We start from the raw sequence: 15,213 nt of genomic DNA on the forward strand, positions 1-15,213 counted from the left end.
AGATAAAGGAACTCAGGCAATTGGTTTTATAACCAACAGAGCAGGGCCTTTCCCTGACAGCAAGAGGTGACTTGAGGACGGGCACTCAGGACTTTTGGTCTCACAATATGAGATGTAATAGCAGAACTTCCAGACGGCAGTGAGAAAAGGTCCCTGCGTTGTGACTTTAGATGGTCACGGTCGGCCCTGCAGACCCTTCAGATATATGCACGAGTACATCCTGCAAGTGGCATGGACCTTCTTGGAGGCGGGGTAGCCTGAGAAAGCCCTCAGAGGACTCCCGGAAGGCGCACAGTGTCCTAGGCAGGGGCTATGAGCTCAGAGCTGTGGCTCCAATGAAGGGAAGGGGACATTTGTCCACTATCTACTATTAACTGTGATTCCAACTCTATCTCCAAGAGCAGGAGACATCCCTTTAAGTAACTTCATAGCTTTTTCCTGTCCAAATTAGACCTTGGCCTCCATACCTCAGGACGGGGAGGCCAGAGGCCAAAGACAAAGAGGTAAAAAGTAAATTCTTGCCTTTGGGGCTTCTAAGGGCCAGTGGCCCGGTGACTGAAAGATGCTTTAAGGGATTTTTCAAGATTATTTTGACTCTCTCCAGCTCTTACCCTACATACTAATTTTAGAGCTCAACCCCTTTGTGAGAGGGGATGCTATTGTATGCCGTGTATAATTTAAAGGTTGGGACTTCCTCTCTTCTCCAGCATCACCAAGTTCTGTGCTCTGCTAAGCTAGGTTAAACATTTGCAGCCGAGAAAGACCCATAGCCGGACTCGGGGTGTTTTCTTATTGCAGACCACACGCCAGCTGGAGAACTGCCCTGTGTGAGATGGGTAGAGCTGGAACTCGCTCCTTCCCTGTTCGAAGTAGTTTCTTGATACATTTTTGGGGTCAGAGAAACATGGGTTCAGATCCCGGCTCTGTCACTTATTGGCTGAGTGGCCTTGGGAAAATTATAAAACCATTCTGGGCCTCAGTTTCCTCATCTGTAAAATGGATGAGATAATAGTAGCGACAAGGTTGTTGTGAGGAGGAAGTGAGATTACACCTGAGAAGCTCTTAACACAGTGCTGGGTACCTGGTGAACGCTCAAGAAATGTTGGTTATTCACTTCACAAACATTTAACGTTGGTCTTGACAAAGTGCTAGGTATAGAGCTGAGTAAGCTAGGTCCTGTTTTTAAGAAATTCATGGTCTTAGTGCAGAGGAAACAGATGTGGGGATGGTTACAAAACAATGCAATAGGGGGTGTGATGGCAGAACCTGGAGAGGCGATTGGGTCTGCAGAGCGTGACCTGGTCGCCACCAAGGCGTCTGCGTTTTGAGTGATGAGATGATTTTTGCTGGGGCCAGATTCTCCAAATCCTAGATAGTCTCGCTACCACAGGTTGTCGAGGGAGGAAACATTTTAGGCAATATGTACAGTATTCCTGAGGGGGCTTTGGCCCACCAGCCCCTTTGGGGTCTGCTGGGTGACACAGGGCTATAAGAACATCCTTTGCCTCACTGCAGGCAGGACCAGGAGCTGGAACCGTGTTTGCCAAAGTATGGAGCATGCACCACTATTCTGGGTAGCGTGAAGGGTGCTTCTGGGTGGGGCATGGATTTGAAATTACATTCCCCTCCTCAGCTCACTTGAAGTTCTTCTGAGTACGTCGAGGACAATGTTTCCCTTTGGTTCTGGGACGCCCACAACATCTTTCTAACACTCACTTTTTTAACAAAGAGAGAGTACCAGGCTTCAGGTTCTGAGCTTTGGCAACCAGCAGTTTCTAGGTCATTGTTTTTGCTTTCATTGTATATATTTTTTACAGACTTCTTCAATTTATGACAGTGCTATGAAGTCTTTTCATTTCTTAATTTTGAGGTATAACTAATACAGAAAACCACACCAAATACATGCTTGAGTAATGAGTTATTATAAGGTGAAGTTCCTTGTACCACTACCCCGGCCGAGAAAGAGAACTTTGGCAGCCACTCTGGAAACTTCTCTGTGTTCTAATCTCAACCTCCCCCCGATGGTAGCTTGACTTCCTTGCCTGCCTTTATAGTTTTTCATCCCTCAATAGGCAAGTTTAATCTTTCCTGCTTTTAGAAGTTTGATATGTCTTTGAGTCTTTTGGTATAGTGCTTTCCTCCCCTATCCCTTCCAGCCACTACTTTTATCTGCTGAGATCCCTGGGCGGTTTTCAGTCTGGGTTTTGCTGATTGCACAGTCATGGGATGCTTCCACAGGACCCCTCTGTCCTCTGTGTTTCCTGTGCCTTGGTGGTTGACCTGAGGCTTAGTCAGACTGAGGTTCCATCCCTTTGGCAAGGCCGTGGGGGGTAGTGTATTCTTTCATCCAAAGGCACATAATGTCTGATTGTCTCTTTTTTGTGAGATTGGCAACCACTGATGCTCGATGCGTAGGTCCATTAATTCATTAAGGATTGTAAGATGGTGGTATCCTAATTCTATCATTTCTTTTTCATTTATTAGTTGGAATGCTTTTGTAAAGAGAGCCTGCTCCTTATCTATTGCCTGGTTCCCCAGTGGTACAGTTCATATAGGAAAGGCAGGATAAACGCTTGATTCTTCCCGTTATTTAACAGTTTTCATGAATTGGTTCATTATTGTGCTCCAAAGGTGACTAATGTTTGCTCTTAAAAGAAAATTTTGGGGTAAAAGAAGAGAGTCATGTAAAGAAAAAAATATTTTTTAATTTAGTTTTTTTCATTGTGGTAACATTGGTTTATAACATTATATAAATTTCGGGTGTACATCGTTATGTTTTGATTCCTGTGTAGATTACATCATGTTCACCACCCAAAGACTAATTACCATCCATCACCACACGTGCGCCGAAACACCCGTTTTGCCCCCCTCCTTCCCTCCTTCCCCTGTGGTAACCACCAATCCAGTCTCTGTCTCTATGTGTTTCTGTTGTTTTTATCTTCTATTTATGAATGAGATCATATGGTATTTGACTTTTTTCCTCTGACTTATTTCACTTAGCATTAATACCGTCAAGGTCCATCTGTGTTGTCACAGATGGGCAGATTTCATCGTTTTTTATGGCTAAGTAGTTTTCCATTGTGTATAAATACACCGCGTCTTCTTTATCCATTCGTCCCTTGATGGGTTGCTTCTAAGTCTTGGCTATTGTCAATAATGCAGCAGTGAACATAAGGGTGCATGTATCTTTACGCATTCATGTTTTCATGTTCTTTGGATAAATACCCAGCAGTGGAATAGCTGGATCACGTGGTATTTCTGTTCTTAATTTTTTGAGGAATCTCCATACTGTTTTCCATAGTGGCTGTACCAGTTTGCACTCCCACCAGCAGTGGGTGAGAGTTCCCTTCTCTCCATATCCTCTCCAATACATATTTCCTGTCTTGTAAATTATAGCCATTCTGCCAGGCATGAGGTGATATCTCATTGTAACTTTGATTTGCATTTCCCTGATAATTAGTGATGTTGAACATCTTTTCATGTACCTGTTGGCCATCTATATATCTTCTTTGGAGAAATGTCTGTTCAGATCTTTTGCCCATTTTTAAATTGGCTTTTGTTGTTGTTGTTGTTGAGATGTGTGAGTTCTTTATATATTTTGGATCTTAACCCCTTATCAGATATATGATTTGCAAAATATCTTCTCCCAATTGTTAGCTTGTCTTTTCATTTGGATGATGGTTTCCTTTGCTGTGCAGAAGCTTTTTAGTCTGATGTAGTCCCATTTGTTCATTTTTTCTTTTGTTTCCCTTGCCTGGTCAGACATGGTTCTTGAAAATATGCTGCTAAGACCGATGTCAAAGAGTGTACTGCCTATGTTTTCTTCTAGAAGTTTCATGGTTTCAGGTCTTACATTCACATCTTTAACCCATTTTTAGTTAATGTTTGTGTATAGTGTAAGATAAGATCTACTTTTATTCTTTTGCATGTGGCTGTCCAGTTTTCCCAACACCATTTATTGAAGAGACTATCCTTTCTCCATTGTATGTTCTTGGCTCCCTTGTTGAAAATTAGCTGTCTGTAGATGTGTGGGTTTATTTCTGGGCTCTCAATTCTGTTCCATTGATCTGTATGTGTGTTTTTGTGCCAAAGAAAAATATTAAGTGAGCAAGAATTCATATCAGAGGGGGCTTGGCAAAGGTGGGGAGGGGCATACATCTTACTAGTCTAGACCTCTAGTTTTACCTTGGGAAGTTAAGGCCTAGGGGTGTTCAAGTGGTGGCAGAGACAGGACTAGACTGGAGTCTTAAACCTCTAGACTCCCTCATTCCCACATCTTCTCTTTTTTCCATTGGTGGTCCCTAGATTGACTCCCTGACATCACCAGGTGAAGGACGGTCTCAGTGTGGTAAATAGACTCAAAGAGGTCTTGTTCTCAGGGAGGAAGCTGGGCTCATTCACAGCAGCAGTTTTCAATTTCAGCTGGATGTGTTGAGATTGGGGGAAATTAGTCATTTGTGACTAATATTCATTAAAGTACAGTATCTTCGTTTGTAATTTACTGTTTTAAAAATGATAGAGTAAATGTGAGTTTATTCATTTAATATTGAGCCACCTTGCTCAGCTATATTTCAGTGTGCTTTCTGGAATTAGAGAGCAGGGCCTGGGTTGACATGGTAAGTGTACAGCTGGGTCCCTGCAAGGAGTTGTCGCATGCCAGGGAAGAGAAGAGCCAAGAGAGCATAGAAGACGAGGGTTCAGTGGATTCGAGTTTTGCCTGGGGATGAAGGTGCCACATTGGAGACCCAGGCACTCTTCCCGTCCAGCAAGGCCAGGGGTGGAACGGCTTGCTTTCTCCTTGGTGAGGATCAGATGAAATAGTTATCCTGTCTCTAGGGGCTGTGTTGTTGGGGGGAAGCAGGTAACTTGACATGGTAGAGTTGTGCTTGGCTTGAGGAGATGCACTTCTTGTGAGGGAGAGGCCCTCGGGGGCTGAGCAAGGCCAGCTGAGGGACGAGCAGAGACCCCTCCCATTGCAACTTCACTCAGCGGCAGAGGCTCACGGAGTGAAAGGCCCCAATTTAAATTACTTTTTTTTAAACTTACTTTTCCTTTTTTTTGGCTAACCACATATATTTTAATTTTATAAATTAAATTTATTTCAAAAGCATAATAATGCCTGCTATATGTCGGGCACAGGACTAACCATCTTAAGCCACATGACACCCTTTGGATGAGTCCTGTCATCACCCGTTTCACAGATGAGGGGACTGAGGCCACACAGCTAGTACATTTCAGGGCGAGGATTTGAATCCAGGCAGCCTGGTTCCAAGAGGCTTTACACTTAACTGCTGCCCCAAGAGGTGCTGAGTGTGGATCACCGATTCCCACTGCACCTGCCACCCCTGGGGCGGGACACCAGCAGCCAGCCTGTCTGCAAGCTCCAGCAGGGGCCTGAGCTCTAACCGAGCCTGGCTTATCTCTCACCTGCTCAGTAAAGGCACATGCTGATGAGCTTTCCCGTCTCTAGAGTGGCTGACTTTCCATCTGAGCATCTCCCATTGTATGGGCCTTCAAAACTTTTATTTCACATGTTTCACAAAATGTCTTATGATGGAAGGGATTATCTGTCATCCCTCTTTGCTGGTGAAAGGATTGAGGATCTGAGATGCACAGTAGTTCTCTGTAGACACAGCACAGGGTCACAGGCCCGCTGAACTCAGAGCCCAAGCTTTCACTAGTAGACTGTTGAGTTGCCACCAAAATGGGCTTAAAAGGGATGATATAAACAACAAAAAGCAGCAGCTGACATTAGTGAGCACTTCAGCATGCGTCAGGCACATGCTCAGCACTCTACAGGTATTCTCTCATTTGATCCTCCCAACACCCCTACTGGGAGGGCACAGTTGCTGTCCCCAGTTTATAGATAAGGACACTGATATTCAGAGAAGTTAGGTAACTCATGCAATACCACTCAGTTGGTAAGTGGTGGTACTGGGATTTGTTCTGTAAGAGTCCAGAACCCCAAACTCCGAAGCCTTGCTGTCCTGCCTCTGCCTTAACTCCAGATTCCTTTTTCTAGTTTATAAATTATTTTCACTTTCGTGATCACATCTGATTTTCACAAGAACATTATGAGCAAGTATTACTGTCCACATTTCCATACAAAGGGACCCGACCCTCAGAAAGATGAAATGGCTCTGCTTACACAATCGGTAAGTGGCAGGTTCCCTACTGCCCCTTCGGGTGTTCTTTCCGCTGTGGAAGAGTCACCTACTGACCCCACAAGGATATTGCAGCAATGGGAAAGATTTTATGGTGGGAGTGATCTTAAAGTTTAGGGACCACTGTGTATATACGAGGCAAACCATCGTTAGTGTGGCTCAGGTGAGCAGGACGGTGACACCCCTTTTGGGGGAAGGCCCTTGAGGGTGGTCGTCTGGCTCATGCTCACCTTCTAGAAATGCACAACCCCGACCCCAGATAGGTGCTCCAGAGGGGGAGGCAGCCTGGGCTGGAATGGGCAGGGTCCCTAAAAGTCAGATCGTTATCGCCAGTCTACGGAGGATACTCATTGATTCTGTCAACGACTATTTATTTGTTGAAATAAATGTGTCAGGACCCAGCTGTGTCACTGTGAGGGGTGCATCAGTGAACAAAAGATGAAATCCCTGTCCCTTTGGAATTTACATTCTAATGGAGGAGATAGGTAATAAACAAGAACAGTAAAAAATAGAGGGGAGAGAAAGATGCTATTTTTGATAGGATGATCAAGGAAGGTCTTTCTGATAAGGATGGCATTTGAGCAGAGACCAGAGAAGGTGAGAGAGCGAGGCATGTAGATATCTGGGGGCAAAGTGTTCTCGACAGCAGGAAAAGTGAGTGTAAGTGCCTGAGGCGGGAACATGCTCGGTGTGTTTGAGGAGCAGCGAGGAGGCCAGTGTAGCCCAAGTAGACTGTCATTTTGTATTTTGTGACCCAGAATTCCCTTATGAATCAGCTACCTTTAAAAAATGACAAATCTAGTATAACATGCTGCAAATTTGATATGTTTTTCTTGCTAGAGACTTAGAATTTTGACGATGCAAGATCCTTAATAGAATAAAAAACCCAAAGGTGATCAAAATAGATAAGAGGGAAAAAGACACCCACCCGTATACAAAATAACTTTTGTCATCCTTAAAATGATGCAAATTTAATTTCTAAAAGCTTACTTAGAAAAGCAAAGTTACATCAGAAGTATTCTTAGACAATTGGATTTAAAAAATCTTTGAAAAATATGCATGGCACATGTTAACAGAAAATGTAAGATATTAAATTATTTTTAAGAGATTTTTCTAAGTGCGTTAAAACTGAATATGCATGTGGAAAAGAATCAGAAAGAGACATGGACAAATCAAAACATTGATTTGCTTTAGTGAGGGCTCCATGGGCAATGGTCTTTGTTTTGAATTTATATTATTTCCGAAGTATCTATAATAAAACAGTTTAAATGTGTTGAATGTGCCACAAGACAGCAAAAGATAGTACCCAAATAGATGCAAAAGCCATCAGAAGGAGGTTGAATTTTTAGAGGATTGCTCGTTAGATGAATTGGTCTTAGGAGAATGGTGTTTAGGCAAATTGTTCTAGAAGCACAAAGGGATAAGCATGAGCACCTCAGTCAAATAAAATTTGGGTCTGTGATTATAGGCTGTGTGACCTCCAGGAAATCACCTAACAGCTCTGAATATTGGTTCTGTCTTCTTCAAACTGGGCCTAATGAGTGAAGATTAAAAGAGATGCTATACAAAGTGCAGAATAAACAATAAATAGAGGCTACCTGCATTATCAGAGCTGGGCTGGAGGGGCACCTTGCTGCACGGGCATGAAAGGATTATGTTTCTTCCAGTCCTTTTGCAGTCTTTCCCAGGGACAATTGTCAGCCCGGCACATTCATGCAATTTCCCAACTGCCAGTGGGCACAAGCAGTTAAGTCTCCTCAGCAAAACATCTATTTTAAATGTTTTCTTTTCAATTGAACATATGCACTTCTTTTTTTTTTTTAAATAGAATTAGATTTTATGAGTCACTGAAGGACAGAAGTTACTTCCTCCCCAAATTTGCTGTCGTGGCCCAGCAAGAACTCAGCTGCAAGGCATGCTGGGAAGGGTGTCAAGCCGGAATGCAAGAGGGGACAGGGAGGGGAATGAGGATGACTACATTTGTAGAGATGACCCCTGATGGCATGTCTGTTGAGCCTCGAGAGTGTCACAAGGTCCTGGTGACTCAGGGTCAGCTCTGGTTTGGCAGCAGCATCCAAGGGTGTGGTTTGATCTAAGGGCATTGCTGTAGGAAGCTGTGGCAGTAGTCTCAGAGTCAGCAGTGATTTAGTTGCAAGAAATAGAGCACCCCCTCCTCCAACCTAGCTGATGTTAGTTTTTAAAAAAGGATTTTGTTGGAAGGAAGCAATCCAAAGGTAAAGATGTGCCTTAGACTCATTAGGAACTAGAATCTATAGCTTCGAAGGTTTCTAGAATAGATCTCTATTTCTTTCTCCTTGTTTTCTTTGCTACTCCCTGCTCGTGGTAACATGGCTTCTCTAGCCCCTTGCAGTTTGCCTAACCTCCAAATTCCCTGAGTTCCCATTGATACTCATAAGAAAGAGAATCTGATTGCTTCAGCGTAGGTCAGGTGTTTTACTCCTGTCCCAATCAGCTGGTAATTGGCTACTACTCATTTGGCAGGAACCTTTAAGAAGGGATTGTTTCTAAAGTGTGGAAATAATTGGTGCTCATGTCAGGTGGGAGACACCATCCTAAGTCCGGGGAAACTAGCTGGGTTGGAGCAGGACATAGCCTGCTGCTGGTGGTACAAACATGGCGTTCAGTGCCTCCAAGGAGAGGAAGCTGATGAGGGCTTTGCAGGGGTCAGGGGTTTAGGGAACTAAAGCCATCCGAAGATCTTGAGTGCAGGAAAGGAGCCAGGGATTCAAGCCAGGCATATAAAGCTGGGTTGGGTAAGAATAGACAGCTTGCTTCTGTCTGCCTTCTTGATGGTGGCCGTTGCACATTCATTCAATAATCAAAGGTCCAGAGAATTCTAAGGAAGAAGAAAGATGGTCCTAGCCCTTGAGAACTTTGCTCTTTATGTGGAAGGGCAAGGCTTAGAAAGCTGCAAAAAAGTTAGAGGAGCATCAGTTGCTTGATTCTGGTAGTGATTCTAAGGCTATAGACTGCAGAGGAAGGAAAAGTTGTGATTGACACAAGTCCTTGACCACACACTTACTTGAGCAACACTCTGTGAGTTTGCATGGACTTGATGTGCCTCATCTGATACTATCTTTGCAACACCCCCATGAAGGACAAGCTATTGTTACCCCCTTTAGGAAGGCAGGGCAAGTTTAAGTATCTGATGCAAGGTCTCAGAGTGAGTAAGCAATGTAAGTGGAACTTGAACCCATGATTAGCTTATGCCAAAGCAAGGGCTCTTAACTACAGGACTGCACGGCTTCTCGAGAGAAACAGATGGATCTGAGCAATAAGAGGAACAGCTCACAGACGGGATTAATTCACTGTTCAGCTTAGAAAATCACTAAAGATCATTAATTAGGTAAATGCTTACTGTAACTCACCTTAGAGCCTGGTACATACTCTTGGAGTTGCCCACATGGTTGATTTGCTCTGTCCATGGTACCATATTGAAAGTGGCAAATGTTCCCCTGGCAGTCACATGGGCATCATGTCACATCCCACTTCCCTCTGTCTTGGAGGAAGAATGATTACCTCTGAATTCTCTGCCCTATCCTAGACCCCCCAGGTGAATTCCACACATCCCATCCAGTCATTGTTGTAAATCAGGCTATCCTCATACTCATGCTCCAAATTTGAGAAATTCTATCCAACTATTTTACATGATGCAGTGACAGACAAACATTTAAATTTATTTATTTACTGATTAAATATGAGAGACAAATGAGAAAGGAAATTTAAAATTAACTGAAGTCGCTTCATGCTCAGGGGATAAGGGCAATGTGTAATGAAGGATAACAGTAATAACTATGACAATTTGGAAGAAACACTTTGCAAGTTGAGCAGACTGGCTAGTTTGAAGAGAAAGATGGTGAGCTTGCCTTTGTGAGCTTTTAATTGGAGTTGACAGTGGAACACCCACGTAGAAACGTCCTGCAACCAGCTGGAGCTGACTGGAGCTCCAGAGAAAGGGAGAGGATAGAAATCTAAGTCAAGATTCATCAGCCCAGAGAGATGAGAGTTGAAATTTTGAGCCATGACACGTCCTCTTTGGAAAGCTGAGCAAGTAGCAGAGAGCCAAGCTGGGCCTTGAGTCGATGCACAATACATACTTTTTGATTTTCACATAGTAGAGTCCAGCAAATAAGTCCTAATCAAAAACCACTGCCTGTGACTCTAAGAAAGATCTTTTGAGGCTTTGAAATAATTTTATGGGGAGAGTTGGGAACAAAGTCAAATTTCAGGGCACCATGGAGGAGAGTAATTAGGTACGAATTGGAGGAGTGGGTAAGGGCTGAAGTCCTCAGAGCTTACCCTTTATGGCTCTCATGCAATTTCTTTTATCACATTCTCTTTTAGATTATGGCCTGAGTTAGTTGTATATTTGTTTTCACAATGATTCTGAATTCTCCAAGGGCCAGGTCTTTGCCTTATTCATCATTTTTGACCCTTTAACACCTAAAACATGACTTGCAAAAACAAATGCTCAATAAAAGTTCTAAAATTCACTTCCCTGCTCACGATTGGCTCTAGATGGCCTCTGGCAGTGTTTTCAACATTTCAATGTTCCTTACTTTGGAGCAGGAGATGAACCGGTGGTACATGGACAAATTACATTTGTTTTAAAAATAAGTCATTTAAGGGATTGGGATACCAAAGCCAGGCAGGATACAGCACAGGGTTGATAAACTCTAGGTATGCATTTACTTTTTACAGAGACAATGCATTTCCATTTATGACTTTGGTATGAAATTTTAAAATTTTAAAATAACTGTGTTTAAGTTAAAACAAAAGCAAGTTAATAAAGATATTTAAAAATAAGTAAATTTTAGTAGATGACGCAGACCAGCATGGTAACGATCTTGAAGCCAGTGGATGAGACACCCCAAGTTTGAGCTGATGGCCTTATGCAGTTTGTCATAATCTGTCCCACCCTACCTTCTCCTGTTTAACTCTATGCATTCTGCTCTCCCTCTCCAGCAATAGTAGCCATAAAATCAGGAGCTTCAAGTGCTAGTTATATTTTTCACAATACACATTAAAATAAACACAAACCTATACAGGTAACAACATATGCATCCATAGCCCACCTAAAATTATCTCCCACCCCCTTTTGGGAAACATTGCTGTTTGGAAATTTATCTGGTCTCCCTCACTCATCTGGGGAATCCTTCACATCAGGCACCATGGATTGTTCACAGCAGCATTTCTGGCCGTAGAATAGTGCCTGGCATACAGCAGACATCGTTAAGTGTTTGTTCGGAAAATGAAAGGACAGTGAAACGCCAGCCATAATGTTTAATAGCTGAGATACTGGTGTGCCAAAGCCGGACTCAGTACGGTTCAAAGATGATGATCTCGGGGTTCCCCTGCATATGGTTAGCGGTAGAAACAGACCGCAAGATGTGGCATTACCCACAGTGGAGCTCTCCCCGGGATTCTGACGAATGAGTTTGGGGGGCAAGTTGAGTTCTTCCAAGCAGAAAGCAAGCAAGTGAAATCTCTCCCTCACTTATTTCTCTCTCTCTGTGGCCGATGCCATCTGTTCGTTTTAAAAATAATTTTTAAAAGCAAGTGTTTTGGTTCTCTTCAACGTGCAGCAAAGACAGATGCTATTTTTAGGCTTGTTTTCTATCAAAAAAAAACCCCCAAAGAACCAGGGGCTGGATGTCAATAGTTCTGGCTGACTGTCTCCACTCTGCCACTGACTTGTCTGTGACCTTTTTGCAAATCTCATATGGCTTGGACTCTGAGAACAGAAGTGATAATTCTGCCTCTCATTAGAGATGTTGAGAGGGTGAAGTAGTATCAGTCTGAGAAAGTCGACATTTCCAAAAAAAAAAATGATTAACCTGTACGCCTCTCCTGTGACCTGCCAGCTTCTGTCTTGATGTATGACTGGATCTCTATGTCCCTTCTCTCCTGCCCTCAACCTGATGCCCTCAGAAGGGAGGACACACCCACACATCCTTACAATGTCTAGCTCAGAACCTTACATGGAAAGCAGCCTAATAAGAGGTTGCAAGTGTAGACCGTGGGAAGGAGCTGCCTGGGTTCAAATCTTGGCTCTGCAACCTAACAGCTGAGTGGCCATCGGCAAGACCCTTTCTGATCTTCAACTGTCGTGTCTTTACAAGGGGGAGAATAGTAATACTGATCACATTGGGTTGTTTAGAGAGAGAAGTGAGACAATAGATAGAAAGCACTTGGCTCAGTTACATAGTAACTGCTCACAAGATGGTAGCTTTATTTCTTATTGCTGTTATTCTAATTATTAGACAATACACATTTGATAAATGTACATATGGCTGTTATATTTAAGATAAAGTTCATGCACTGTAAGGAACTGGTGATTTAACATTTGTCACACGGCCAACATCATGTTAGGCACTTTACATATGTTGTCTTCGTACTCTACGGGGCAAGTGAACAATGTCCACCGTACAGGTAAAGAGAAAGCTGGAGATCTGAGAGGTTAAGTTAACTGCTCATTGTTGCCCAGCTAGTAAGTAGTGGAATGAGACTTCAAATCTTATATTGATTTCAAAAGTGGAAACTTTGCCCTCTGCTTCACTTTCCCAGACCCTGCTCCTGATTGCATAGCCCCGCACAAAAGCTTTGCGACTTTTGACAGTAAACCTCTCTTTACATTGCAGCCCAGCCCTCCCGACATACAAATATAACCAAAACACACATGTCACAAAATAACCTAGTGGTACCCTGTGCAGGGCACTCTGATAATTTCTATTCCATTCTCTTTCTTTTTGTGTTTTATTAAGTTGATCATGTGGCATAAAGGAATAGCTTGACCCAAGTGGCAGTCTCTAAGGAGAGGTGAAGTCATTCATTCATTTAACAACAGCCTTTGATGGAAGGAGAGAAGGCGGATGTCCTGTAGGTGCTGCCCAAGGACCATAACACACGTCGGTCTCATTGAATCCCAGCAACAGCGCTGTGGTTCAGTTATCATCTCCATTTCTCAGAAAAGGAGACCCAGATGTTTCATAACTTCTCCAAATATACCCAGCTATCAGGAGGCAGAGCTGGGTTTCAGATAAAGTCTCTTTGGAACCATTCTCTGGGCACCTGCTGTGTGCTAGTCATGGCACAGGAATAGGGCTTACACGGCTGAGCAGGACACAGCCCCTGACTTTACGTCTCCCTTGAAAGATGTGTTGAAAAACTTCCCTGAATGGGGTATAGATTTCTTTTTCTGGCCCAAATTCTTTTACTTCTAGATATGCCCTCCTAGCCACTATTTTTCAAACTTTAATAATTCATTTTTTTTCCTGCATAGTCTCTCTGTTAGTTATCTAATGCGGAGTCCCTCAAAATCCAGTGGCTTAAAACAAGAATAAACATTTATTATCTCACAGTTTCTGTGGGGCAGGAATTCAGGAGTGGCTTACCTGGGTCGTTCTGGCTTTGGGGTCTCCAATGAAAACTGCAGTCTCCTTGCCAGCTGGGATTGCCGTCATCCAAAGATTTGCCTGGGCTGGAGGATCTGTTTCCAAGGTGGCTTACTTGCATGGCTGGGGAGTCGGTGCTGGCTGTTGGCAGGAGGCCTCAGTTCTTCGCCAGATGTACCTTTCTATAGAACTGCTTGACTGTCCCCTGACTTGGTGGCTGGCTTCCCCCAGAGCGAGCAATCCAAGAGAGAGCAAAGTAGAAGCTGTAATGTCTTACGTGACCTAGTCTTGGAAGTCACGCACTGTTGTTTTTACAATACGCTGTTAGTTACACAAATTAGTCCTATTCCTTGTGAGAAGAGACTGCACAAGGACGTGAGCACCAGGAGGTGACAATCACTGGGGGGCCATCATGGAGGTTGGCTGCCACTGCTGCCTATTACCTGTAATATGATTTGCTCAATATTTCCCACATTTTATTAAAATTAGCTTTGTCCTAAACAATAATATCTATTAAGTCACAAGATTAATGGGCTAATTACATTTTCCGGTACAAATGAATATAAACTTAGAGTTATTAATTAAAAAACAAATTCCTGTACCACCTCCGCTCACTTGCACACCTCCAATGGCACACGTACTGCACTTGGAGAAGCAATGGGCCTGGCGAATAAGGGCCTGTCATAGGGTCCTGGTGGTTTTGGTCATAAATCCCAGCTGCTCCCTGCTCTCCACTTGGACCCCAAGAAGCTGCAAGATGTTGATTTTGCTCTTTACTCTCCTCTTCCAGGACCGCCTGTACTTTGTGATGGAGTATGTCAACGGGGGTGACCTCATGTACCACATCCAACAAGTTGGCCGGTTTAAGGAGCCTCATGCTGTGTAAGTGGGAACTTGTGCTTTCCCCTTGGGATGAATGGATGATTGTTAGTTCCCTTGGGTTTTTAGCTGAATAGCGATTATAAACATCCTTGGCTTCTTCATGAGAAATGTATGGCCAACGGAAAAGGGCATTCTGCTTGATATGGGGTGCTTCTTTCTTTCCTGATACCAGCTAAGAACTTGAAGCTTGAAAACCGCACCTGTTTCCTTATCTCTAATTCTTTTTATTTTTAGGATTGGCACCTGAGCTAACATCTGTTGCCACTCTTTTTCTCCTTCTTATTCTTCTTCCTCCCAAAACCCCGCAGTACATAGTTGTAGGTCCTTCTGGTTGTGCTATGTGGGGCGCCGCCTCAGCGTGGCCTGATGAGCAGTGCCATGTGGGTGCCCAGGATCTGAACCGGCAAGACCCTGGGCCACCGAAGTGGAGCGCGCAAACCTAACCATTCAACCACGGGACCTGCCCCTCCTTATCTCTCATTCTTGCCCCTGACTCTTGAGGAAAGGCTCTACAGCTTCCTTGGAGAATGTCATCGTAGGTTTTGTTTATTCTTTGCTGGTATTTATTAGGAGCTTACTCTGTGCCAGGCCCAGAGAGGTTTTGGAAACTTGCTCAAGATCACAGAGCTGTGTGAGGCAGACCCAGAATTCTGACCCGACTCTCCTTTGCTCATGTTCTCTGTCCTACACCACACTGTCTCTTAGGTGCGTGCCCTCATGCCAGGGAGATGAAAGATCAAGCTGCATAGAGG

At 43.6% G+C, this 15,213-nt stretch overlaps 1 protein-coding gene across 2 annotated transcripts in view; it reads left to right on the forward strand.

Moving 5' to 3' along the window:
* Nucleotides 1-15,213, forward strand: part of PRKCB (protein kinase C beta) — a 304,110-nt gene that overhangs the window by 247,800 nt on the left and 41,097 nt on the right. For both annotated transcript variants that reach the window (XM_046668250.1, XM_046668249.1), the window contains exon 11: nt 14,370-14,461. In XM_046668250.1, coding sequence (XP_046524206.1) covers nt 14,370-14,461 — 92 coding nt within the window. The remainder of the gene's footprint in view (nt 1-14,369; nt 14,462-15,213) is intronic.

This window comes from Equus quagga, chromosome 7 (assembly GCF_021613505.1).
Source record: "Equus quagga isolate Etosha38 chromosome 7, UCLA_HA_Equagga_1.0, whole genome shotgun sequence".
Classification (NCBI taxonomy): Eukaryota; Metazoa; Chordata; class Mammalia; order Perissodactyla; family Equidae; genus Equus; species Equus quagga.